At 36.0% G+C, this 27,286-nt stretch overlaps 5 protein-coding genes across 8 annotated transcripts; 2 read left to right on the forward strand and 3 right to left on the reverse strand.

Annotated features, from left to right (window-relative positions):
• The first annotated feature begins 446 nt into the window (after window positions 1-446).
• Window positions 447-5,392, forward strand: LOC108205076 (probable nucleolar protein 5-2). The gene is made up of 9 exons (XM_017374856.2): window positions 447-600; window positions 784-865; window positions 986-1,027; window positions 1,300-1,479; window positions 1,563-1,727; window positions 2,630-2,830; window positions 3,663-4,160; window positions 4,248-4,382; window positions 4,733-5,392. The coding sequence occupies exons 2-9, from the start codon at window positions 788-790 to the stop codon at window positions 5,132-5,134; spliced, it is 1,701 nt and encodes a 566-aa protein (XP_017230345.1). The 5' UTR covers window positions 447-600; window positions 784-787; the 3' UTR covers window positions 5,135-5,392.
• Window positions 5,393-6,233: 841 nt separating this feature from the next.
• LOC108209443 (protein CHUP1, chloroplastic) lies at window positions 6,234-11,340 on the reverse strand. Of its 4 annotated transcripts, none has more exons than XM_017380378.2 (8): window positions 11,149-11,340; window positions 9,947-10,774; window positions 8,824-9,753; window positions 8,495-8,626; window positions 8,062-8,243; window positions 7,852-7,963; window positions 6,831-6,974; window positions 6,234-6,560 (listed from the first exon to the last, which is right to left on the reverse strand). In XM_017380378.2, the coding sequence occupies exons 2-8, from the start codon at window positions 10,715-10,717 to the stop codon at window positions 6,480-6,482; spliced, it is 2,352 nt and encodes a 783-aa protein (XP_017235867.1). In that variant the 5' UTR covers window positions 10,718-10,774; window positions 11,149-11,340; the 3' UTR covers window positions 6,234-6,479. The 4 variants fall into 4 exon arrangements, with proteins under 4 accessions (XP_017235867.1, XP_017235858.1, XP_017235849.1 ...); XM_017380369.2 differs by having other exon boundaries at window positions 9,947-10,949; XM_017380360.2 differs by having other exon boundaries at window positions 9,947-11,036.
• Window positions 11,341-17,832: 6,492 nt separating this feature from the next.
• Window positions 17,833-18,760, reverse strand: LOC108206586 (cold shock protein 2-like). The gene has a single exon (XM_064084562.1). The coding sequence runs from the start codon at window positions 18,664-18,666 to the stop codon at window positions 18,070-18,072; it is 597 nt and encodes a 198-aa protein (XP_063940632.1). The 5' UTR covers window positions 18,667-18,760; the 3' UTR covers window positions 17,833-18,069.
• A 531-nt stretch (window positions 18,761-19,291) lies between these two features.
• On the forward strand, window positions 19,292-20,226 carry LOC108207325 (cold shock protein 2). Its single transcript, XM_017377784.2, has one exon. It carries the CDS (start codon window positions 19,382-19,384, stop codon window positions 19,976-19,978), a length of 597 nt encoding a protein of 198 aa, XP_017233273.1. The 5' UTR covers window positions 19,292-19,381; the 3' UTR covers window positions 19,979-20,226.
• A 3,157-nt stretch (window positions 20,227-23,383) lies between these two features.
• On the reverse strand, window positions 23,384-27,286 carry LOC108195333 (auxin transporter-like protein 2). The gene is made up of 8 exons (XM_017362327.2): window positions 26,990-27,286; window positions 26,612-26,797; window positions 26,411-26,523; window positions 26,066-26,249; window positions 25,818-25,915; window positions 24,370-24,577; window positions 23,977-24,234; window positions 23,384-23,888 (listed from the first exon to the last, which is right to left on the reverse strand). The coding sequence occupies exons 1-8, from the start codon at window positions 27,149-27,151 to the stop codon at window positions 23,625-23,627; spliced, it is 1,473 nt and encodes a 490-aa protein (XP_017217816.1). The 5' UTR covers window positions 27,152-27,286; the 3' UTR covers window positions 23,384-23,624.

Genomic DNA, 27,286 nt, shown 5'->3' on the forward strand with positions numbered 1-27,286 from the left:
AAAAATAAAGCCCACAAAGAAGTAGAATAGAAATAGTCCCATTCAGTGAATTTGGTTAAGATCAAAAATACTTTTCTTTATGAACTATTCTCTTGCTAGTATAATTATTTAAATATTTTATGTTATGTATGTAACTAATAAAATTAAGGAGTAATTAACTCTCTTTACTCACTTAACTTTTCGAATTCTGTGTATAAATTACATTCCACGTTGTTACTTAAATATTTAAATATTTAATTAAGTCGCCTTAGGATATTTAAATAATCAATTATTTAATTTTTGACTAAATCAATCAATACTAGTTAATTTTCTTTTTTTTTTTGTCACACATATAATTTTTCTTTGGTAAAACATATAAAAGCAAATACTACAAATAAAGGTCAAAATCGTAAATTCAATGGTATTTTAACTTTTACATTTTTTTCCGAATTACTTTTTTTACTTTCATTCCTTCACAATTACATGGTCTCTCTATAATGAATGAAACCCTATAAATCTTAAACCCTAGTTCAGATATAAACCTCAATTTTTCTCTGTCGGCTACAAACAGAGAACCTCCAACTATTTCACAGAGGCTTCACGCTTGCCATTCAGCTGAATGTAAGTATATGTATCTCTTTATTTATTTTTGCTGCACATTCATTTGATTTTATTTTAAGTTCTTTCTGTCTTTGCAGAGGATTTTTAGTTGTTTTATAGCTTTAATGTTAATGGGTTTTGTTAAAGTTTTGATTTTGCGGCTTATTTGATGATTTTCTTGGTGGGTTTTGCTGTGGATTTCAGAAAAATGCTTCTTTTATTTGAAACCCCTGCTGGGTTTGCCCTTTTTAAAGTGTTGGATGAGGGGAAGCTCTCTAAAGTTGAGGTAATTGATGATTTTTGATTATATCCAATTGTTATATTTGTTTGTGTTTATTTTCGGAGTTCTATTTTGTACCTGTTTCTGGTTTCGACTGTAGTGTATGATGATTGTAATGGTTCGCAGGACTTATCGAAGGAGTTTGATACCGTGGACACAGCTAGAAAGGTTCTTCGCGTTCTTGCTTATTTTAATGTTTGATGTGGCTACTTCAAGTCCAACTTTGTGATCCCTTGTAGAATTTGTACCTTTGTAGTTCAATCAATACATGATTATTTGTAATATTTGAAGAACTCGTGCAGAGTATATTATTTGTATTTGCAAAATACACTTTCACTGTTGGAAGCTTTTTCTTGCATATGGATTTTACCATAAATTTCTTGCTATTGGTTGCTTGTATGCTTTTGAAACTGAGACCAATTGTTTGATGTCTCGATCAGATTGTGAAGTTGAAAGCTTTTTCTAAGTTTGAGAACACATCAGAGGCTTTGTCAGCAGCAACATTGTTGATTGATAGCAAACCTAGCAAAGGTTTACGCAAGTTCTTACGTGCTCACTGTGATGGTGAAACACTAGCTGTGGCTGATTCCAAACTTGGAAATGCAATCAAAGAGAAACTTGTAAGCTAATAAGCTTTTTTATATTGCACTTGTTTGTTTTTGGATATTACTTGACTCTCTTGACTTAAATTACTTTCTTACAGCAAATCGACTGTTTCCACAACAATGCTGCTATGGAACTGATGAGAGGTGTGAGAAGTCAATTGACTGAGCTTATATCTGGTCTGGGAGCTCAGGATTTGGCTCCAATGAGCTTGGGTTTATCTCATAGCCTGTCCAGATACAAGCTAAAGTTCAGCCCTGACAAGGTGAAGCTCTAGTCTTTATGATGATACATTATCTCGGTCCCCTATGCCTCCTGCTGCAGTTAGAAGTTAAATTTGAAAGCTATCGATGAAGGCAGTTCATGAAATATTGAAAAACACCTTATCCACACCAAATTCTGGGAAATCCTGCGGGAATAAGTTATATGCAAAGTAGCATTAAAACTTGCAAGTGCATAAAAGTATTGTGATGCTTCAAAGCTGGCAGCTTCATGTCAGATTAAGAAACATCTTTATTGATGTGATAAATTTTGAATACTTAGGACATTGATCTCTATAAAATTCCAGTTGACCCTTTACAAGTTTATGAACCAGCTGAATGTGTGTCAGTTTGGCCACTTGAATTTGTTCTTGAATCATATGAATTGGATCTAAAGAGTAAAGACTTCTCCCTGGAAGTCATTTCAATCAGTTTTTCTGCTCTGCTGGAAAAGATTGGCTTAGTTCTTTTCTAACTGTCAACTGCTTATTACTCTTTGCAGGAAAGAATGTAGAACTCTATACTCGCCTGCTAGATTTAGTTTGCATTGCTATCTCTTTTCATATCTATTAGTGTTGGTGATAATATATACTGTGGAGCTATGTTTGCTTTTTTTTCATTGCTCTATGAATGATGACAGTGATATGTAGCTACATCTGCTCAGCAGTATGCATTATTACCACACACACACACAGATATATTTATATATGTGTGTGTGTGGGTGTGTGCAGCACTCATATGATGTAAGATGATCCTATTACCAATTGAATGTACCCTGAATTTGCTTGTGTCGTTAGCATTGGTACTCATATCTGTTTTTAGAATGTTAAGGGATGCTGTATTCTGTTAAATGTTTGCTATAACATTGTACTTAATATACTCACCTGTCTTATTTGAACTTTTCCAGGTTGATACAATGATCATACAGGCAATTGGTTTATTGGATGATCTTGATAAAGAGCTTAACACATATGCCATGAGGGTGAGGGAATGGTATGGTTGGCATTTTCCCGAGCTTGCAAAGATCATTCAAGACAACATCCTTTACGCAAAGTCGGTGAAGCTGATGGGTGACCGTACGAATGCTGCAAAGCTCGATTTTTCTGAGGTATTTGTCATAAATTAGCATCCCCACACTGCTAAAATGCTTCTTATATCTGAATAATAGGAGCTTATTACCGATATGATTTTAGCAGGCTTTATGTAACTTCCTCTTGTGATTATTGTAGTTTCCCAGAGGTGATTATTGTAGCATCCCTAGCTTTTCCTTGTTCCACCCTAGCAAACTATACAAGCTACTTATGTTTTATGCCTTCTTTAGAATAAAAGCTTATAACTTCAATTTCTTGTGGTTTCTGCAAGTTATGGTTGTATTTAGATACTCGATTTTGTGAACGAGAGTAAAGGAGAACATTACTAGGTACTTCAGGTACTAAGTAGTGTGCTATAGAGAGAGTTACTATCAAGTAGCTTTGCAAGTTGGTTGTGTTGTTCTTCTAATCCCTTACAATATTTGTACACTTGGACACTTGTCTTTTGAGTCCAAGGAAGAAAGCTTTTATTACCTTTTGAACTATGAATCACCTACATATTGTGGTAATTAGTATATTATTCTGGGAAAATATATTTTTGATTAAGAGACCATCATACCAAATTTCCGTGTATGTACCAAACTTCTGTGTGTATAATTTGATTTTTTACATTATACTGATGCTGAAGTTAAATAATAGAAGCATCCTGAACAACAATTGTGCCTCGATTATAAGATATTAGATGTTTATTTGTCTTGTTTTATCTATGCTGTACATGTATATGAACTGACACTTATATTTTATAACCAATTTCTGAAGCTTGTTTTTCCACATTAAAGCAGCAAAATATGAATCTGGAATAAGGTTTTAGGCTGATTGCTCATATGTGGTTATTCTGATTTTTCTCAGGTCCTGTCGGAAGAGGTTGAAGCTGAACTCAAAGAAGCATCCATGATATCCATGGGAACTGAAATTAGTGATCTTGATCTGATAAATATTAAAGATCTTTGTGATCAGGTTCTGTCTCTTTCAGAGTACAGAGCTCAACTGTACGATTATCTGAAGAGCAGAATGAACACTATCGCTCCAAATCTAACTGCTCTTGTTGGAGAACTTGTTGGTGCTCGTCTCATTGCCCATGGGGGGAGCTTAATTAATCTTGCAAAGCAGCCAGGGAGCACAATTCAAATTCTTGGAGCAGAAAAAGCATTGTTCAGAGCTCTTAAGACAAAACATGCAACCCCAAAATATGGGCTTATCTACCATGCCTCTTTAATTGGTCAGGCTGCTCCAAAACATAAAGGAAAAATTTCACGATCTCTAGCTGCTAAAGCATCCATAGCAATTCGGTATGATGCCCTTAGAGAAGGGGAAGATAATTCTATGGGGTTGGAGCATCGAGCCAAGGTACTAATATGTACAGTTTGTTTTGTATTATGTAATTTGTTCATTGTTCTTCCTTTAAATATATAATTTCATACTTGAACATTGTAGCTTGAAGCACGCTTGAGGAATCTAGAAGGCAGAGAACTAGGCCATGCTTCTGGTTCAGCTAGAGGCAAACCCAAGATTGAGTTCTATGATAAGGACCGCAAGAAGGGAGCAGGTGCTTTGATAACTCCTGCGAAGGTCTGTATTGTACTAGAGCTTTTATTAAAGTGCTTTGTCACTTAAAATACAAAGTTTATATTAATTTTATTACTTCTCTGCAAATAAATTGACGACTTATAAACATAAGCAATTGCATTTTGAACTTAATAGTGAGTGTATTTGCCATTGATTATGATTGTTGCCTGCACTTTATGGGTACACGAAATTCATTTTTGCAAAATTGTGGATAAGATCAGATGAACGTTTATCTGCTGTTGGGCTTTATAAGATAGTTACTACCTTATGTTTTTCCTAAGCTGCTGCAACTTATTTATATGAATTTGCTTGTCAGACTTTAGTAAGTATAAAACGATGTATTTGAAACGCAGACATACAATCCATCAGCTGATTCTCTTCTTGGAAAGACGGAAGCATTGCCTGAGGATAAGGAGGAAGAGGAAGCTGTCTTAGGAAAGAGGAAGAAAAAAACAGAAGAAACTCAGACCGAAGCCCCTGAAGAGAAGAAAGACAAAAAGAAGAAAAAGAAAAAGGCCGTTGATGCAGATGAAACTGTGTTGGCAGAGGCGGAGGCTGAGGATGAAGTTGCTGCCAAAAAAGAAAAGAAGAAGAAGAAGAAGAAGCATTCAGCTGAGGAGTCTGAGGCTCAGAATACTGAGAATCTAGAGGCAGGGGGGAAGAAAAAGAAGAGGAAGCATGCCGACCAAGATGAAGAAACTGAAACTCCCGCAAAGAAGAAAGATAAAAAGAAGAAGAAAAGAAGTGAAGAATGAGGGAAGATGCGGAATACTATGCTCACATGCTACTGATCTATTTTGGGTATGTATACTTGCAAGAAGTGAGTTTGGGCGGTTGTTGGATGTTAAGTTCTATTATTACAGAGCAATTTCTGTAGGATCAGTTAGCAATGTTTTCCTGCTTGGAGTATGTCTGCCTGCAGTTAAATATTTAAATAGGATAAATATTATTTAGTGTTGGATGAATCGCATATGTTATGCCTTTGATTGAATATTAATTTGTTTTGCGTTTCACTGCTTTTTACTTATGTTATTACTTTATCATGGGCCTGTTAATGTTAACTACTGATGGTTAAAATGGTGCAAAACGAAATGAGAATTCTGAAGAATTTTTTGAAGACCAAAATGAAAAAACGCTCTAAGTTCTCAAATGCAAAGTACAAATTACTCTGTTAAAAACTTCATCAGCGAGCTTCACTACCTCATTGGACATTCACCAAGATATTAGAGACACCGATCATTCTCGCGGTCACACGGTAGTTTGTAAGATCTTTTTTGATATGTTTAGCGTATTGATCTATTATATAATAAGTATTTTATCCGATTACTTGTCACATGAATAGAATGGTAACAAATCACTTGTGATTATGCTTAAATTTTAGTCCAAAGAGAATTATTTGAATGAAAACTATATTTTACGAATTCTCTATAATTTGTGACACACACACATATAATCAACCCTTTTTTCTTAGAAATGCTTTTTTTTTACCTCATGAAATTTGATTACCACTAAGTCTAATGAAATTAATAGTTGGAATATAATTAGCCGGAGATGCATAATTTGAATTTGATTACAACCAAGTCTTATTAAACTAACAGTTGGAATATAACTACCAGGAGATAGCATAGTTTGTAATCAATATGTGGAAGCCTAATTAACTAGGGAGATGGGTCGGCAATTTATTCTTGGCAACAAAATATCACTAATTTTTTTTCACGGAAGAAAATAATCCTAGAGCTGGTGTCACTGCACGGACACAAGGAATCTAGGGTTAAAGTCTTTCTGCTATAAAAAATCACAGATAATTTGTTGCACCAATCAATTAGCAGGGATCCCGACCCAATTAACTAAACAAAAACAAAGGTAAACTATGAATATAGTAAGAAAATTCCCCTTCATCAAAAGCAAGTGCTTAAGATGTAGCACTCTACAAGATTTATATTATTCACAAAGGTTGAACTGCACCAATCTTTACAACACCAAAGTCCAAAGGGATACTCTCTACAGTTTTATAGATAACCAAAAAAAACAGCTGTAGCCTGTAGCTGCCTGTTGCTTAAAATCTGCAGTCTTTATCCAAATTCTAGGCTGTTTACCGCATTACATCTTGTTCAGAACAAGAGCAAGATTCCGCAGCTCCTCAAATGCATGCATTGTTTCTGCATCAAATCCTCCAGCAAACTGCGTCAAGAGGAAATATAAAACATGAACAAGAAAGTTATGTAGTTAATTTCCTCAACCTAAAGTTGCTGATTTGCTTTTATACAAGAATGTGGAAACTAGCTAAAACATTGTGCATAGGAAAAATATCAGATCATCATTTCTGTTGATATGATCTTGCTTTCCTGTATTATTATTATACTTGTAGTTTAAATCACTTGTCTTGTTTCCTCTAATGTGTTGTGTGGCTAGTCTATTTGGAGTACTTGATATCAGTGTCAATTTACCAACCTGATGAATTCGGAAAGCAAATCTCACACCCTGAAGAAGCATGTAGTCCATAGAGGAATCTTTCTCTGATGTTCCTTTGGTATGGAGTTCGGTCGCCACCCTCTTCATATATTTCTTTGCAAGCTTCACAGATCCAAATTTTATCTGCAGTGGAAGATTGGACAGACCATACTTTGTTCAGATATTTGTAAGACTTGGGCGGAACAAAATTTTGTCCTTCATAAGTAACAAGAATGTATTTTTTGAGCTATACTATTGACATGGCACAGGCGTACATAACCATGAACAAGCCCCCCCCCAAAAAAAAACAAAAAAAAACTCCTTGTTGCTCCTTACCATAAATTCAAATTTCAGATAAAAAAATTCAATATAGCATAGACGTGATAATAAACCCAACTATATTACCAAAATCGATTTGAAAAACCCCTACAAGACGATGTATGGTAAACATCAACGGTCAAACTCCCCCAAAGATCTTTAATACTGATAGGAATTAAATTATTTATGGAAAAGAGAACCTCTTAGATCTAAACTGCAGTCTGCAAATAAATTAAGTCCCTTTTCTCATTTGTTATGAGAAAGCTCACCAAAGTTTCATGTTCAGTTTTGAATTAGAGACGTTCAAAATGCTAACGGGGTAGGTAGACAGCTGAGGCATATCCTATTATGGGTAAATATTTGTCAAGGCTTTTTATTGGTGGAAATCATGTGACTGGCTAACAACCAACTACAGAATGAAAGCTAAATGTTTTTCTACATTACCAGGAACAGAAGTGGGAATATAGCTCAGGGTCCATAGCAATAAATAAATCTCAAGTTAGTGCTATTTTAATATAATTATAAGCGACCACTATTTAAAATATGTCATGGTCTGATCCGGTGGGAGGTTTAGGCATCACATTCACAATGTACATGTACTGTTTTCTTTTGAATCAAACACAATAGAAGATTTCTACTTTACAGAATATGTAAACAAAAATCAACTGAAACTTGTTAAAATGATAAGGAGAAATGGAATTACCTTGCTTAATATTCCATTGTCAACCATCCAGTCTGTAGGGATTTGGAAGTCTTTACAATTACGGATCAATGAATCTCTCGTTCGTAGAAGACTGTACACAGTCCGTTCCATCCTAAAATTGAAAAATCGTTGATATTTCTCAGAAGAGCTGGAAGACATTATAGACCAGTATTATGAGAAACTGCTTTAGCAAAATTTTAATGTTCTTACTTTTCAGACAAGGTAACCATTTTCTTTAGCGCAAGATCACATGGAACTCGAGTATCATCGTTATAGTTAGAAACTTCATGCTCCAGTTTTTTGAGATCTCTGTACCCAAAAGCTGCTTCTCTCAATGTGTCGGCTTTCTTCTCTGGCCAATCAAAGTGCTTTAGGACAGCCCTTTCATCCACCTACCAATAGAAACCAAATATAATGAGGAATAAGCTGGAGAAGTGTTTTACTACACGAGGCAGGCTAGATTGTACATTTATACAGATCATAATTTAAACCTATAGTTCTAAGTCCAGCAAGTAATATATAAATTCTTGTATAAAATTAATCCTTTCCAGAGCAGATCCTCTTGGACAACATTAAACACAGCTGTGCAAATTGTTTAGCACGCGCCTTGAGTGCAAGTTAATAAAATGAATAGTTGTCTTACAAGGAAGCCGAGTTCATCATCCAGCCATTTAACGAAAGCCACCACATCTTCAATGTCCTGAAATACTGCTTCATTGACCTCTTTTATTAAAAAATTGACAAATTCCCCCTGGGTCTCGACATCTGCCTTTATCTGTATACAGATAATGATTCAAATATAAGTTTGTTGGGCTACACATAATTATATACGAATTGCGATGAAAGGAACAACTGAACAATAGTGGGAAAACACTGATCGAGTGAATTCCAATTAGAAGAAACTTAACAGTAGCTTTCAGCAAAAATGAGGATAGAAACGATAAAAAGAAGAATGAAACGGGTTGAACTTACAGCAATCAAATGTGATGATCTATTCTCTATTTCGCCAATCATGCTACTACGAACATTTGCAACATTCACGCCATCACAGGCTCCTCCATTCAAAGATTCTTTTCTGGAGTCCCTCTTCATAAGGGAATGATAAAACTCAACAACTTGTGGAGCTCGCTTTACCATTCCGGTAGTACTTTTTCCCGCAAACTTTGGAGGGGGAGGTGGTGGTGGAGGAGGGGGAGGTGGTGGAGGTAATTGAGATGAGACATTTTTTGGATCATTTGAAACAGAACATAAAGGCCTTGGAGGAGGATTGGGGACACGGAGGACCCGTCTCTCAACATCAAAAGAAGCTCTGGCTTTAGTTATCTCTTGGCAATTCATAAAGAATTGATCTGTCTGAATATCTCCCATTTTATAAGTTTGAGGAGCTAACGAGTCTTCTTCCTTCTCCACTTCCTTTAAACACATAAAACCATCAGATTGCCTTCTCTTATTCTGTGCTGAGTCTTCTGCATAGTATTTTGCTCCACTTATAGAATGCCTTCTTCTGGGGCTTTGTATGTCACTCCAATTATGTTCTAACAGATGAGCCGGGTTTTCAAAATTTTGCAAATCTTCATCAGTAATAGGCCATCTCTTCAACTTCTTAACCAGATTCAACCTCTTCATGCTACTACATTCATAGTCTGTATCACTTTGGCAAGATGACAGGTTAAGTATCTCACTGTTTCTCTCAACTGCATTTGGAGTTGACATCTGATCAGAATTTGCAGATGACAAACCACGCAACTCACTTCGCAGACATGAATTCACCCATCTCAAATAGACAAGCTCCTCAACCTCATTCAACCGGCTTACTTGTAAATTTTCCACTTGTTTAGACAAATCCTCATTTGTGTGTCTTAACGAAAAAGCCTCTGCTTTGATCTTCTCAATAATATCGGTCTGATAAGCCACAATGAAAATAACAACATATACAAGGGTTAAAATCACGGATACTTTTTTGCTAAAAAATCAAGAGGCAATTTACTCGTACGAAGTTAATATTTTCAGTAATTTCTAAAAGAGCATTTGTAATCTGAAAACATTCGTTATCACTATTATTAATAGATATACACAACGGGAAAAAAATAAATACCTCGGAAACTTCTGCAAGAGCAGCTAGCTTGGATTCCATGGAAGAGAGTCTACAAGCAAGATTTCTCTTCTCAAGTTGAAGCTCCATGTTTATGCGCCTCAACTCCACAACTTCCACCTCAAGACTATTCGATGGTGCTACCTTTAAAACATCCGCATTTTCCCTTTCCAATATATGCTCCTGCCTCTCCTCCAACACAGAGGTTGCAGACACCAATTGCTCCGAAAGGCAAGTATTCTGTGATTCTAAATGAGCTACTTTCCTCAGTAGATTATCATTTTCAATTTTCTTTAATTCTAGTTCCTTTTCAAGATCCAAAATTTTGGGGTTTCTCTTACAATCTAATAACTCAGCTTGCAAATGTATCTCCCTTTCTTTTGATTCCTGAAGCCATCCTCTTAAATGGTCGAGCTCCAAATATAAATCACGAGAACCCGAAGAATTGGTCTTATTGAACTGAGGATGAACTTGTGTGGGGGTGACTGAACAAGATAAATCACCAATGAGAGATCGTTTTACTCGCACTTGTGAAGACACCAATGCATTTTTCTGATTCGAATTATCAGAAAGAGGTACTTTTTTGCTCTGAGCTAATGTCTGTATCTTAGTTTTCTTATCCCCCGAGAACCCTTTTACAATGTTAGAACCCCAAGAAGACCTGGGCTTTACAGGATTGTTGCTCCCTTTTGCAGCATTACTCTTTGGTATCTGATTTTGATCAGAAAATTTCGAGCCTTTTGCTCGAATTTCAGAAAGTTTTGCTTCTCCCATTTATGATTATAAACAAAAGAAGCTAGCTTTCTACTACCAATAGAGCTAATCGAAATCCTAAAATTAACAAATTCAGTATCAGGATCACAAATACAATCCAATCACTAAACCAATCATACCCTCGAATCAAGAAAAAAATATCCGTCTTAAACTGACAAATTACAAGGGTTTCTAAAAATCCTCAAGTTCAAACTTAACCACTCCAGAACTCAGTAAAGATTTATATGGGCTCCTTCAAATTGACAAAAAAAATATAGATCAATGTTCGATAGACTAAAATGACCTAAAAAACTCTAGCCCATCAGCTACAATTTCATTCCTGTTCAAGAAACACAAAGATACTATTGGTTTCTTGACTTAAATACAACAAATGGTGATAAACTAAATCATGGGTTAACTTAAAGAATCAAAAGGGTAGCACAAGAACTGACCTTTTTTGAGTTTAGAATGAATCAAGCTGAGCTGGGTATTTTGCAATTGAAAGTTCAAAAGAGTAGACACAGTGACACAATTATCGAGATACAGACTACAGAGTGATGGATGGGAGAATTTGAAGTGAAAAAGTGGAGTGTGCTTGAAAAGTGGACAAATGTTTCTGCTTTGTTTGTTTGCTTTTTCGAGGCTTGAGAGTGTGTAGTCATTTAAATTTTTGAATTTTGAAATTTCGATGAACAAAGTAGAATTCTAACGGTCGTGTACTGCTACAAAGTGCAAATGGTCCAGTTCTTTCATCTTTGCGGTGGCAATTTCAGACACGACCCGAAACCCGACACGAACCCGACCCAACCCGAAACCCGATTTACTGAGACAGAAACCCGAAAGTGACCCGAAAATCACCCGACAGACCCGAAATGGACCCGAAATGACCCGAAACTAGAATTTCATTTGTAATAACTTCAATTTTTGGTTTTATTCAATTTTAAGTGATTTTAAGTTGACCCGAAATCGACCCGATTGCTGACACGAACACGACCCGTTACCCGAAATTGCCACCCCATTCTTTGGGTACTTCCTTTAGTTGCATCATGTTTGAAGTACTAGAATTACAATGACGATATCAATTTAAATAATTTCGTTATAAATTTAATGCTGTCACCTGACTAATTTAAAACAACTAGAGTTCAACACTAAAAACAGAATCTTGAAAGATAAGAAGAAGAATGAAAGAAACAGTATGTAAATTCGAATATTTGGTTCTGTTGTTAAAATCAAATTTGAAAAATCTGTTATGGTTTCAATTTAATTGGATACTCAATATTTCTGATGTGATAAAAAGCTTGACAATCAAAATCTCAATTAATTATTTATAATTTAATATAATTAATAAATATTTAATATACGAATTATGTTTTACTCAGTATAGTTAGGATGTTGGCCCGGTTGGTCATAATGACTAACGAGGTCATTAGTCACGCGAGTGTCATTTAAAACGATACTTTGGCCAGTTAAGCTCAAAACGCCAAAACGCCACTTTGGTTGGCGTTTAGGCTTTTAATTGAGATAACGTCACTTCAGTTGGCGTTCTCAACATTCTCTTTAGTCTCTCTCTACACAACCCCCTTCTCGCTTCTCTCTCTTCACCCGGACCCAATTCCCCTTCTCTCTCCTCCACTCTCTCCCAATCTCTCTCAGCAAAACTCAAGCCCATCAAACATGCAAACGCCACTTAGTATGGCGTTTAGGGTGCAAATATTAAACGTTAATTGAAGCATCGTTCTAGAGTGATAATGAGAGCCATTTTTTTAATACCGTGTCAATTGAGGCAATTCACGATAGAAAAGAGTTACTGGGGCCTTTTCTCCTATAGTTGGCTATCTAAATTATAAATTAATTAGTTGATATACCAATACTTCACTATTTTAAACTTTTTTCATTTTATTTTAATCCAATAAAAATATTAATAAATTTTACAAAAAATCTAAGCAACCTCTTGCTTCTAGTATCTCCTAGCTGTGTCACCTTCTTCCAAGGAGATCTCTATGAGTTTGGAAGAGTATTAATTATAAATTCACTACCTATATTTAGTTAGACGTATTGAATCATCTTGAATTCTCGTTAATATTATTAATTATTAAATTATAGAAACAGACATTTTTCAGAAACAACTTTAAGCTTCCGAATTGAACACAAATAAACATGCTCTGAAACTATTCGTTCGTGCTTATCATGAGTGAAATATTTAAGTGAATAATGTTTTCAATGAGAATCACGCTCCGAAACTATTCGTTCATGCTTATCATGAGCGAAATTTTTAAGTGAATAATATTTTCTAACGAGAATCTGAAGCAGAGCTCTCAGCTCAGGACAGAGCTCGACTTTGTAACGCTCTGTCAAGTGTCAACTTTTGAACGCTCTACAGCGTAGGAATGCCACAAAGATAAAACTCACTTCAGCTTATGCACTTTCCTTTGACATGTTTAATTTCATTCACAAAATGCTTTTATTACATTTTTTTCTCATACCTTTCAGGGATCAGGAATTGGATTCTGAATACACATAACACATGTGTTTAGTTAATTGTTTTATAATAATACGAGGGTCGATAACTGCAAATCCATTATAGCATGATTTAATATTTGCGGTTTAAAGATGAAAGCAGTACATCTTCTTGTCAAGCAACAAAATGTTGAAATTCTATGCGTCGAACTGGAAGGAGCATAGTGTTTACGGTGGAGGTGAAAATTGCAACATGCAATCCAGTAGGTTAAACAGGACTTCCTAATTCATTCAGAAGCACGAGACGAAATAAAATGAACCCAAAAATCCTCAAGCATAAGCAGGCACAAGGTTGAGCAGGACGATCAGAATTGAGGATCAGACACAAGACTCAGCCGGTTTAGAGTGATCTCGACTCAACACATAACAACCAAACTCGAAAAATGAGTTCCACTACAGATACATTAATGAATTTAGATACTTAGATGTCTGGTTTCATGAGGGTGCATAACTGTAAATCTATAACAGCATGTTTAATGTCTAAATTTCTGAAAGTCAGACTGGAACTCTGGAAGGAGTATATAATGGTAAAGAACATTGTGATTTGCAATCCATTAGGGGTTTATCTGAACTATGGAAAAGATAGTTGGCAAGAAATCCGAACTCAATTGACGCATAAGGACAAAAGAAATAAAAAAACATAGTTGCTAAATACAGTTCAAAATTACTTCGTACAGTTCACGGAGATTACAAATGTGTCCTTACTAAACTTCTGCCTAATGTTAGCAAACAAACAAAGTCTGCCCTAATTTTTTGTGCACGTGAACTGGATTACGTATACGAGCATTAACTAATATATTAAAATTTTTTTTTTCAACTATTAACTGATGCATATGCATGAATATTATTTAATATGTACATTCTTTTTGTTTGATAATACATACATGCATGTTAATATATTCATGTCGGTGTGTCTACTAATTATTTATTTATTAATAAATAGATTTGATTTGTTATCATCTTGTTAATTTTATTCTTTTTAGTTTTTGTTGAAAAATTGCTTGTGCATTCACAACTTTAATTTAAACAACTTAAAATTTTATGACTATATTAGACTATATTTGATTATTTTTTTATAATATAATCTTTAGTTGACCATTAACCTTAATATGTATTAAGAATTTAAAAAGATAATTTGTATAAATAATATTTATTCATATTTTTTTACATATAATTTTATAAATAAAATACTTTATTTTATTAATAAGTTAATACTAGTGTCTGATATAATTTTTTAGTCAAAATAAAAATACTTGATTTTATTATAATATAAATTTTATTTGGCCTATAACCTTTAATATGTATTAAGAATTTAGAAAGATAATTTTTATACATAATCTGTTCATATAGTTTTTATTTGACTTAGTGTATAATTTATAATTAAAAAACTTGACTCTATATATAATTATATCGACTTCTTTATTTTTTATCGATGTGTTTAATTTTTTATTTTGTTTATTCTCATTTAATCAAAACAAGTTAAAACTATACTATCCGGGCGGGCCCTAATTACCATTACGGCTAAATGGGCTAAAATCCCTATAACATAAAATATTAAAAAATTTACACTAGTGTTTCATATAATATATTAGTTAAAATAGAATATACTTGATTTTTTTATAATATAACCTTTAACTCGTCTAGAACCTTTAATATGTATTAAGGATTTAGAAAGATAATTTGGATATATAAGTTTTATTCATATATTTTTTATTTGACTTAATAAATATTTTTATAAATAAAATTATAAAATCCCAGTAATATTTTAACATGGAACAGTTGGAAATTACGATTCATCATTAATTCATTATACACTTATATCTTATTAGTTGCAAGTGCATGCATACGTAAATTCTTTTATTTAAATAACATATGATTAATATATATATATATATATATATATATATATATATTAATTCATCCAAAAATAAAAATTACAAAATATTATGAAAGTAATTTTTAATAATTTTTCTTGTAATTTTAATTTTTTTTTTTGTGAATAAAATTACTCTTTGCACGAAATTTTAAACGTATTTAAAATTTATAAAAGTGAATGGAACCTGTAATAATCAATAATCAATAATTATATTAATTCATGATATTATATATACAAAACTAATAGATTATTGAAACGTGATAATTATATTTTATAATATATTTTTGAAAAGAATGCATGCTTTAGAATTAAAATCTAAATATTTTAAAATTTTAAATCAAGAAAGTAAGAAAATGATTGTTTACAAATTAGTGTCATAGCATAGTATTATACACGTGTAAATATGCATCTAGCCAAAGCTTGTACGTAGAAGTAGTCAGAAGTAAACATCTTGTAATCAACAACACATATTTATTAGGGTTTGATACATTTAATAAGGTTAAGGTCATATTTGTAATATCTGCGAACTGCAGAAAGCAAAAATGAACTGTATTTAGCAACACCAAGCCTAAGCATAAGCAGACACACGGCTGAAAAAGGCCAATCAGAGTAGGGAATCAAACACGAGGCTCAACCTGACTTAGATTAATCTTGATTCCAAATACAATCACCAAACTCGAGAAAGGGGTTTGAATTCAAAAATGAATGTCGAGGGTGACTTTATCATAATTGGTTGAAAGACAAGGACGGGTTGTAGTCCTTTTAGTTCACATGTTCGTTGATTAGCTTCAACCAGGTTTACAAAATGACACAGATCCTTTACAACTAGTTTACCCGGCAGTGCTAAAACAAATATAAAAATCAATAAAAGGAGTTCTACAATGCCCACTACGATTCATAAACACTTTGCAAGAAAAGAGACTTCGGAATATAACAGGGGTCAAACAAATATGAAGACAATGAAGTCAGGTCAAAGATCTAAGTTCTAATTGAGGACTCTCCTTCAAAAATTTGTTCCCGACTTGTTATCAGAAGATAGTGGTCATCCTTACATAGACAAGCATTCGCCCTCAATACATACATTCATTATAATCTCACCAGCCTAATAAACAACATTATAAACATCCGACCATACTTATAACAATGAAATAGGAAAGCATATAAATAGCACTGGTATGGTGGTGCCACTGAATCTCATCTCCTAATAGAAAAGAATCAGGGAGCCGTTGAAAATCCGAACAAGAGCTCAATATAGATGCTCAATTAGCCGGAATGCTACAAGGATAAAAACTCAATTCAGCTTCTATTCACTTACCTCTTCTTTAATTTCATTCACATAAATTCATCTTTTCATTTTTATTTTTTATCTCATTCCTTTCGGGGATCAGAAATTGTAATCTGAATACAGATACCACAAGAATTCAGAAAATTATTTAGTAGCATTACAATCGTAAATAACTGTGAATCCATAAGCATGTTAATATCTGTAGTCTAAAGATACAAGCCAAACATCTTTTGACAAGCAACAAGATTGTGAGATTCTATTGGTCAGACTAAAAGAAACCCAGAGCTACAGTGCATCAGGATTCGGGACTATATGATTAGAGATAGTTTGCAAGACTTGCTAATTTATTCAGTAGCATAAGGGCAGGTAAAATGAAACCAAAAGGCTGAAGAAGTTGAAGATCAGCCACAAGGCTCACCTCGATTTAAACTGATCTGGATTCCAAACATGACCACCAAACTCGAAAAAGAGATTTTGGAATTCAAAAACGTATATTGGTGTGCCTATCATATATTGGTTGAAAGAGATACTGAAAAACAATAAGGACGGGTTTTGGTCACTCAGATTTACAAACGATTTTGCACAGCCAATGTGTGAAAAACAGAGCTTATATAGAAAGTAGACGATGCAAAAGTGGGAAAATTGATTCATAACCAATAAAGATTTTGAGAACTCAAAACATGGTCATCTTTATAATCAGACTAAGCATTAGTTTTGAGTCGACAAAGAACTAAAATCAATATTTGCAACACTGACCCTGAATGCATTGTGTTCGGAAACTTCAAATAAACATGGTCACCATTAGAACTTGAAAAAACCAACACCTTATACCTTCAAAGTAGTATACCAGCAACTAAAAAGAAACAAAAATAAACCTAAAACCAAAATATTTGACAGGAAAAAAACAATTCAGACCCGTCATACTAAACCATTACAGAGCCTTAAGCATAAAGCTCCCATCAACTTTAAAGCCCAATTAAAAAAGAGTTCTAAGAGAAGAATATTGACAGAAATACCTACGAGGGGAGGGTCACTGGTATTCATGGACACATTGCAAGCAAAGAGACTTTCGAAAACAACAGGGCTGAAACAAACATGAAGACAATGCAGAGCAGTCCAAGATCTGAGTTCTAATTGAGAACTCTACTTCAAAAATCTGTTCTAGTCATGTATCAGAATACCTTAGTCATCTTCAGGATCATCAGAGAATGCATTTACTTGACAAGCATTCGTACCAATACATACATACATACATCATAATCTCATCAGCAGCTTAATAAATAACATCATTAACATCAGATAATAATAATAACAATAACAATAATGAAAAAAGAAAAGAGAGCACGTTATAAAGAGCACCACTGAGTGTTGTCATCAGCTTAATTCCACACATCCATTCATTCATGAGCATATTAACAATAATGAGAAACGAAAAGCATAATAATAGACAACACTGAGTAAATCCGAAAGAGAACAAGCATCACACAGTTGATTGATAAACCAAACCACCAAAAACCATCTGAAATCCTTAAAAAAGTTTAAACCTACATAATAATAATCCTTAATTAATCAAAAGACCAAGAGTCGCACCAGGATAGGAGGATTAAGATTAATTAACAGTAAAGAAAGCGAGAGAGCAAAATGCATCAACACGGAAGCACATATTACCCCATCGCAGCAGCACAACCCCGAAACCTAACGGTTGGAATTAGGACAGTCCCTGGCGAAATGGCCGTCCTCACCACACTGATAGCAGCCACCTCCGCCGCCGCCGCCACGGCCCCCACCACGTCCTCCACCACGACCACCTCCATAGCCACCGCCTCCGCCATAGCCGCCGCCACCACCTCCATAGCCTCCACCGCCTCCGCCATTGTCGCAATCCCTCGCCATATGACCATTCTCCCCACACTTGTAGCAGCCTCCGCCGCCACCGCCGCCATAACCGCCACCACCACCATATCCGCCGCCGCCACCACCGTAGCCGCCTCCGCCACCACCATAGCCGCCGCCGCCTCTACCACCGCCGCCGCCGCCTCCCCTTCCACTTCCCTGGACAGAAGCACCATCTGGGCCAGTGACATCAACGGCCTTGGTCCTGCCATCGTTGCCATTCTCGATGACAAACTCAACCGACTCCCCTTCAGCGAGGCTGCGAAACCCATCAGACTTGATGGAAGATTGATGAACAAACAGATCCTCACCGCCTTCGTCAGGGGTGATGAATCCAAAGCCCTTGGTGTCATTGAACCACTTGACTGAACCCTTCAAACGGCTGCCATCTTCACCCATCTTTTGATACAACTTAAAACAGACACAACACGAGATTGATAATAAAAACCCTAAACCCCCAAATGTAGTATTGTGCCTCTTTCTTTGCTCCTGTGTCTTTATTTATACACCAAATGCGATTGTTGTGTTTATGGGCCCCACGTCACTATTCTAGTGGACCGACTCTTCATCTTTTGTTGGACTCATGTTCCGATATTTCAGTCCATGTGTCTTGGGCCTCTACGGTGCAGTCCGGTCCATGTTTATGGCCTTTTTACGGTCTCTCGATTCGACCTATTCTGTCTCTCCTTTTTTCCACGTAGATTCCATCCGATTCTAAATAAGTTGTATTAGATAAGAGGTATTGTATTGACGGTGATTTTCAAATCTCGCGGAACAGGATGTGATACAACTTATTTAGAATCGGACTGAATCTACGTGAAAAAAAAGAGAGATAGAATAGGTCGAGTCGAGCGACCGTAAAAAGGCCATAAACATGGACCGGACTGCACCACAGAGGCCCAAGACACATGGACTGAAATATCGGAACATGAGTCCAACAAAAGATGAAGAGTCAGTCCACTAGCATACTGACGTGGGGCCCATAAACACAACCATCGCATTTGGTGTATAAATAAAGACACAGGAGCAGAGAAAGAGGCACAATACTACATTTGGGGGTTTAGGGTTTTTATTATCAATCTCGTGTTGTGTCTGTTTTAAGTTGTATCAAAAGATGGGTGAAGATGGCAGCCGTTTGAAGGGTTCAGTCAAGTGGTTCAATGACACCAAGGGCTTTGGATTCATCACCCCTGACGAAGGCGGTGAGGATCTGTTTGTTCATCAATCTTCCATCAAGTCTGATGGGTTTCGCAGCCTCGCTGAAGGGGAGTCGGTTGAGTTTGTCATCGAGAATGGCAGTGATGGCAGGACCAAGGCCGTTGATGTCACTGGCCCAGATGGTGCTTCTGTCCAGGGAAGTGGTAGGGGCGGCGGCGGAGGCGGTGGTAGAGGCGGCGGAGGCTATGGCGGTGGTGGAGGAGGCTATGGTGGTGGCGGCGGAGGCTATGGTGGCGGTGGAGGTTATGGAGGCGGCGGCGGTGGAGGCTGCTACAAGTGTGGGGAGAATGGGCATATGGCGAGGGATTGCGACAATGGCGGAGGCGGTGGAGGCTATGGAGGTGGTGGCGGCGGCTATGGCGGCGGCGGTGGCTATGGAGGTGGTCGTGGTGGAGGACGTGGTGGGGGCCGTGGCGGCGGCGGCGGAGGTGGCTGCTATCAGTGTGGTGAGGACGGCCATTTCGCCAGGGACTGTCCTAATTCCAACCGTTAGGTTTCGGGATTGTGCTGCAGCTGCGATGGGGTAATATGTGCTTCCGTGTTGATGCATTTTGCTCTGTCGCTTTCTTTACTGTTAATTAATCTTAAACCTCCTATCCTGGTGCGCGACTCTTGGTCTTTTGATTAATTAAGGATTATTATTATTGTGTAGGCTTAAACTTTTTTAAGGATTTCAGATGATGGTTTTTGGTGGTTTGGTTTATCAATCAACTGTGTGATGCTTGTTCTGTTTCGGATTTACTCCTGTTGTCTATTATTATGCTCTTCGTTTCTCATTATTGTTAATATGGTGATGAGTGAATGGATGTGTGGAATTAAGCTGATGACAACACTCAGTGGTGCTCTTTATAATGTGCTCTCTTATCTTTTTTCTGTCTCATTATTATTGTCATTGGATGTTCAAAAGCTTGTTCATTATTAAGCTGCTGATGAGATTATGATGAATGTATGTATGTATTGGTATGAATGATTGTCTACATAATAGATAATACTAAATACTGAATCTCGTGATTCTAAAGATGACTTTGACTCCTGTATACTTATAACATGACCAGAACAAATTTTGTAAGGAGAGTCCTTGGTTAGAACCATGATTTTTGACCGCAATTCATTGTCTTGATGTTTGTTTGAGCCTTGCTGTTGCAGTCTTGCAGAAGTCTCTTTTCTTGTAAAGTGTCTAGGAGAATACAACCCTCCCCTTGTAGGTATTTCCTTCAACATCCATCTCATTGGACTATGTTGTAATTGGGGTTAAAGTTGACGGGAGCTTTATGCTTAAGGCTCTTTGATGGTTTAGTATGACGGGTCTTAATGGTTTTTTTTCCTGTGAAATATGTTTGTTTTTGGTTTATTAGTGTTTCTTTTTAGCTGTTCCTGTTCTGATTTCTTTAAATCAATTTTCTCATGTGCATAGTGATATAATCTATGTAAAGTTTCAAAATATAAAGGCATTGAGGATTAACATAGTAGGATGATGAGTTTGTTTGTCTGATACTAGTAGTTTCACCTGATAATAAATATGCCCTTTTCTGACACATCTCGTGATTTTGGTTGTGTGTTGATTCAAGATCAGCCTGAAACCAGTTGAGCATTATGTTTCATCCTCAATCCTGATTGTTCTTTTCACCCTCAGTGGTTTCTGCAAGTTTATTTGCTATTGAGCATGTTGGTTTTAGTTAAAGTTAAGCTCATTATGTCTACAATATCAAATATCCCATGTTCTAGTTATGTTACGGTTAATTTGAAGTTTCAATAGCCAAATGCATTGATTGTCAATGTAGCAAAATTTGATCTTATTTGTTTGACACCAGTGCTTCATCTGATTACAAAGATGGTCATGTTTTGTTACCTCTTTTAAAACAAACGATTAGGAGTTCTCAAATTCATTAAAAGTGTCGATTGTATCTCACGCACTAGTGTTTCCGCTTCTATTTGAGATTTGTTCTTCACACATATGCAGCAAAATCAGTTCTAAACCTTAGTGACTACTGACTACAATCCATCCTCATTGTTTCTTAAAAGTTCTTTTAACTAATATATGACAAACCCACCCTCATCATCCATATTTGAATTTTTAAAAGTCTTCCTTTAGTGCGGTTGTAATGTTTGGAATCATATTTGTAAGCTCTGTTTTCCCCATATCTGCACCGACTGGCCAACCATCATTTTTCTTGGGAGAATATTGTGGTTGTTTTGTTCCTTTTATAGTTAAACCGAAATTTCAAAGATTTTATAGTTCTGCACGAAGTGACAATGTTATTTTGCATAGCTACTCATCTTCAGCTACATAAACTTGAAACTTCTTGCAAGAGTTTGGTTGTGTGTTGAGACAGGATCCCTCTGAATCCAGTTGAGCCTTATTTTGATAATTTGATTGTCCTTTTCAGCCTTGTGCCCATATGCGTTACGCATTGTGATGGTTTTGGATTGTTTTGCTTCTAATAAATTGGGGTGTCTTGAGAAATATTTTCAACCATAGTACTTGTAAACACCTACTGAATTCAGAGGAAAATAACCTTTAGTGGTTTCTGCAAGTTTATTTGCTATTGAACATGTTGGATTTAGTTAACATTAGTATTTGATATACTAACCCTGAACATACTGTTTTGAATTCTATAACCCCTTTCTCTAGTTTGGTTTGTGTTGTTTCAAGATAACTCAAAATCCAGTTGAGCCTTATGTCAGATATTCAATTTTGATCGTCATTTTCTGTCTTGTGCCTGCATATATGCCTTTGGCTTTGTGATGGTTTTGGACTCATTTTATTTTACCTCGTGTTCCTGAATGAATTGGGTGGTCTTGAAAACTATCTTTAACCGTAGTCGTGATGCCCACCTACAGGTTTGCATGTTGCAATGTTCTCCTCCAATGTAATTCTGTGCTCCAACCTGTCTGACTTGTAAATGTCACCATCTTGTTGCTTGTCAAGATGATGTATTGCTTCTTTAAACTACAGATATTAAATCGTCGTATTATGGCTATACAGTTATTACCTCTTGTAATACCATTATATAATTATCAAAATTCATATATTATTGTATTCTGTATCCAATTCCTGATCCCTAATGTTGTGTTTGGTTGGAGTGAAAGGTGAATGGAATGAAATGAGTATAAATAAAAGAAAATAATAGAGTGTTGGAGGGAGGATTTTGAAAAAAATGAGTAAGTACAAATTTCGTACGTAGAAAACAGGTATGACAAGGAATGGAGCATTCCTTCACAAAATGGAGGGTTTAAGCTCTAGTTAAGGGTGATAGGAATGGAATGGTATGGTGGAAGGAACGAAAGGATTATACATTCAACTAAATTATAGTTCAAATCTCATTTCATTCCCTCTATTTTCATTCACCCCAACTAAACACAACATAAAGGAATGAGATAAAAAAAAAAAAAAAAAGTAACAAAATGATTGTAAACGAAAGAGAAGTGCACTGCACAGAGTGCATAGAAGCTGAAGTGAGTTTTAGCCCGTGGCCTTCATTTCTGGTCCTGTGGAGAGTTATAAAATCAGGCCTCATCTTGACCTCTTATTCGGACTCTAACTGAAGCACTATGTAGTCTTTATTCTTTCACTCATGTTAAGCACGAATGGATGATAATAACCTTTTGTAAATAACTTGTTTGGATGGGGAACTAGAGGATTAGTGATTGTTGTGTATGATGGTTTGTGTACAGTATCGATTTTCCCATGTTCGAATTGAGATGATGTTTATTGAGGTTTTTCACAAATGAATTCAGGGTCGATTTAGCAGATATTTATTTTATTTGTTTGCCCTCTTTTTAGAACAATTAATTAGTTCTCAAAATCGTTGTTAAGATATTCATGTTACAGAGTTAATTTTTTAGTTGTATGTTTTTTTCTTGCTTATCTGAATCACGATATCAAAAGCTTACACCGTTGAGACCGAAGAGAATACGTGAACACTTCATAGTTAAAAGTACAGATTCTCACATACTTTAGAACTACAATACGACTCAAAAACAAGGATCTTCTAAGCTAATTAATTAAGAAAAACAGTACAAAGCAGGGGCAATGTTGTCTTGTTGTAACTCGAATGTGGTTTCTTCACTCTAGCTTTCGGTCAACAATTATGACGAAATTTATCAACTTTTGATCATACTGTCGGATGTGCTCTCGTTCAATGGTGGCCATGGAAAGCTGGTGATGGATGTGCGGCGGTGGCGTTGAGGTGAGGTGGTGGAGGGAATTGTGATGGCTGAGGTGGGCATTGATAGCACTTGGTGAAGAGTCCAAATGTATCAATTTGATGAACAAAATTTGTGACACTAGCCCATCCACCGAACCCGAATCCGACCAGAAAAACCCACACAACTACGAAGATGTTAATGGTATAGGCCCCTGCCCATCTTCCCAAAATCTTTGGAGGTTGCTCCACAGCATTCTGCATCAAATTACAAGTTGAGTCAATTAAAAGATTCACATTGAAAGGCTAGAAGTTAGTGAAATGCTGCATTTGATTGATCGGTTACCTCTCTAGCCGCGGCTGATTTGAAGGTGAAGATGTAGGCCAGAGCAGGGATGATATAGACAGTGAAGCTAACAAGTAGTGATCCCACAGTGGAATTGATTGGTCCAAAGAAAGGGAAGATGATGGCCAAAAACCAGATGGGGATGACCACAGGCAGCCGGGCTGCAGCGCGCTTGAACATGCTCTTGCAATCGTGCATCCCGATGGCTTTCTCCCATACAAAATATAATGGTGTGCATGCAAACCCGAATGTTATAATCTGCACAATAAACAGCAAAATGAGGCCTAATGCAAACGCAAGATATGAGCATGCCTGGTGATATTCGACTGTTCGTGAGCTATTCAAGTGGTTTACAAGTAGTAAATATGCAGTGTGGTATGTTAGAAAGCATGCCTGGTGAATGAGCATCAAAATGACAGCCATGTCCTTGAATCGAGAGCTAGGGAGGAGAGCAAAAGCATTGGAATGGTTAAGAAGCAGATCACCAAATCTCCAGTACACAGCAATTGCAGATGGAAGAGTTAGTGTCATCACATAGAGGGTTGCCAATAAGTAAATTGACTTGAATTTTTGTGGCTTCCACATTGCATGCATTATCTCCCTGTTGATAAAACCAAACACAAAATTACATCAAATCTTTTATTAATTCTACTTCATTATTTCCAATATTGTTTATTACTTGTATTATGCAACAAAATAGTCTGTGAGATGGACCACTCATCATTGGGTTTCACAGCTTAGTTGGAAAGCTGAAAAATAGCTTTGTATGACCAAACACGGCACTGTTTCTTTTCATGAATCTTGGCTTTCTATACATAGAAAGAAAAGAAAAGGGTCTCCAAGAAAGTGAGACTTTTTGCCCCCCACGCCTAGCAAAGCCCAAAGGGTAATTTCAGAGTCCAAAAATTTACCCTCCCCAGACTTCACAGTGGTTAATAAAATACTCCATCCACCCCAATAAGCTTGTATTATCACCAGTGTTGTAAAAAGCGCAAATCGGTCCTAAGCGGTGAGGTGACCTTCTAGCGCTTAAGCGGATAAGCGGACGCTTAAGCGGAATTTTAAGCGGGTGATTAAGCGGATTAATAATATATATTTAAAATTTTATATATAATAATATTATATATATAATTAAAATTATAAAATAATTAAGTAATAAGAATTTAAACATAAAATGTTTTTGATAAAAAAGATATTTTTAATATTTTATTATAATTTTCATAATATTTATAAAAAAATATATGTATTTAAATATAAAAAATTAGCAAGTCAAAATCATTATGACCGCTTAATCCGCTTAATGTACGCTTAATCCGCTTAACAAGCCGCTTAATGTTAAAAACGCTTAATCTCCCGCTTAATGTTAAATCGAAGCGTTTTACCCTCCGATTCCGCTTAAGCGCCCGCTTAGACGGCCGCTTAATGCGCTTTTTAGAACATTGATTATCACATGCTCTTAACATGAAAAATACCACTTTAATAGTTTATGCAAGAATAAAGCTGTGTTAAAAATGCAGCAGCAGCTGGTCAGCAGAATATATTACTGGTATTACAAGTAAGCAAATGGACAGCTTTTGGATAAGGATTGGTCATTAGATTACAAGGTCAGATCATGTCCGAGCAGGGTCAGGGGCTAGTCGTTTTCAATGTACATAGAAAAATAGTTGATACTATTGTACACTGCAGGCACAATATTTTACAAATTTGCAGTTTGGTCCCTGGTGATTCATGCATTTTATATAGAATAAGTTGCCAATTTGATGCATTGAAATGAGGGGGAGATTTTGGAGTTGGACGTAAGAGACACGAAAACCATAATATAAGATTAGAAGTTGTCTTACACAGTAACAGCATGTCCCCCGAATGTATAGAGAATGTTTGTTGCCCCTGTGAAGTATAGTACTAATTTGGCTGGTCCTGTATGCTTCACCCCTTCCACCTACATTTTATTTCAAAAAATTAATTTTTTATATTATATGCAACTCCCTTGCTTCTGAGTTGATATATCTTAATAAATCGGAAAATTTTAGACATTGTTGCGGTATCATAATAAAAATGTGGTACAATAATGTGTAGTAATGTAAGGTACCTGGTCATGGAGGAGTGAGGCAATGGTGAGGTACCAAGCAGTGTAAGTGGTCATGATGAGGCCTAAGAATGACCAGATTCTGTAGTTGTGGAATGAGGGTATGAAAACTGTGGTAGCACAGCAAGCTCCAAATATGTAAGTCCAAGTTCTCTTGTCCAGATTATCATTTATGTAGTATATGTTGCTGCAACAAGAATCTTGATGTTAACAGACCCTTTTGTAATTGTCAGATTTAAACATATATACAGCTAGCTAATACATTGCTAGAACATTATTATATTTAAAATAATTGTATGGGCAGTCTTTCTAGTACTATAATATAGAGCTACAATGCTAGGTAGATACCTTGCACAAGCTATGAGCTGAATGACAGATCCAAACAGAAGAAATGTGCAGTTGAATGCCAAGCCCACATTCCTCCAGTGTTTCCCAAGGAGACCATCAAGAACTTCAAACCACTGTCCTCAGAAAATTATTCAAGAAAAACCCATGAGGAAAAAAAATTGTTTATTTGTGGGGTTTTTATTTAGGGAGAGTAGATCAAACCTGGATGACATGGTTTCTAAAATCAACTTTCTCTCTTTCTTTTCTGGTTCTGTACTCTACATAGAGAATGCTGATGAGATAGGCTGTCCAACTTCCCATGAGTCCATAGAAGATCTGAAACAGCACTCCAGATAGCATTCCCAGTTGTGAGAATGAGTATGGAAGTGTTAGTAACACTTGAGCCACCTGAAATTTTCAAAACATACAATTTACAAAGTTAGACATATCCTCAATACCTGGTCTGGATTCGGTTTTCGCTCACCCGAGAAATATAAGAAAGGACTAAAAAAAACACATTACAGAAAATCTGGAATGAATAACATGTTATGATTTCTTTGCATGGCAAATAACAAAAATATATGAAACAAATAAGATGACCTGATTTGAAGAGCAGCTGAACCAAGCATCATAAGCAGAGCCACCATGCCAGAAGAGCTGAGAAATGCTAGCTTTTAAATCCTTAGGCTTCCCACTATCAGTTTCCATTTCCACATAGTTCCCTGCTAATACAGTCTCTACCACAACTTTCTCTTCTCCCATTGAAGCTCAGATTACTCAAAATCTAATATTCTTCTTCTGTTTTGCAGGCTATGTTAAGTGCTGAAAAAAGATGCAGAAAGTGATGATATTAGAATGAATGAAAGTTATAGCATTGCTGGATACTTATGATGCAGA

This window comes from Daucus carota, chromosome 1, assembly GCF_001625215.2.
Source record: "Daucus carota subsp. sativus chromosome 1, DH1 v3.0, whole genome shotgun sequence".
Classification (NCBI taxonomy): domain Eukaryota; kingdom Viridiplantae; phylum Streptophyta; class Magnoliopsida; order Apiales; family Apiaceae; genus Daucus; species Daucus carota.

Bases quoted from the DNA above. Each gene is read 5' to 3' on its own strand.
- LOC108205076 (XM_017374856.2), top strand. From the start codon at position 788: ATGCTTCTTTTATTTGAAACCCCTGCTGGGTTTGCCCTTTTTAAAGTG. The intron at 1,028-1,299 runs GTTCTTCGCGTT...TGTCTCGATCAG, and splicing joins CCGTGGACACAGCTAGAAAG to ATTGTGAAGTTGAAAGCTTT. The intron at 4,161-4,247 runs GTACTAATATGT...TGAACATTGTAG, and splicing joins GGTTGGAGCATCGAGCCAAG to CTTGAAGCACGCTTGAGGAA.
- LOC108209443 (XM_017380378.2), bottom strand. From the start codon at position 10,717: ATGGGAGAAGCAAAACTTTCTGAAATTCGAGCAAAAGGCTCGAAATTT. The intron at 9,754-9,946 runs GTATTTATTTTT...GTGGCTTATCAG, and splicing joins CTCTTGCAGAAGTTTCCGAG to ACCGATATTATTGAGAAGAT. The intron at 8,244-8,494 runs GTAAGACAACTA...TTCTATTGGTAG, and splicing joins ATGATGAACTCGGCTTCCTT to GTGGATGAAAGGGCTGTCCT.
- LOC108206586 (XM_064084562.1), bottom strand. From the start codon at position 18,666: ATGGGTGAAGATGGCAGCCGTTTGAAGGGTTCAGTCAAGTGGTTCAAT.
- LOC108207325 (XM_017377784.2), top strand. From the start codon at position 19,382: ATGGGTGAAGATGGCAGCCGTTTGAAGGGTTCAGTCAAGTGGTTCAAT.
- LOC108195333 (XM_017362327.2), bottom strand. From the start codon at position 27,151: ATGGGAGAAGAGAAAGTTGTGGTAGAGACTGTATTAGCAGGGAACTAT. The intron at 26,250-26,410 runs GTATCTACCTAG...TTCTTGTTGCAG, and splicing joins CAGCTCATAGCTTGTGCAAG to CAACATATACTACATAAATG. The intron at 25,916-26,065 runs GTACCTTACATT...AATAAAATGTAG, and splicing joins CCTCACTCCTCCATGACCAG to GTGGAAGGGGTGAAGCATAC.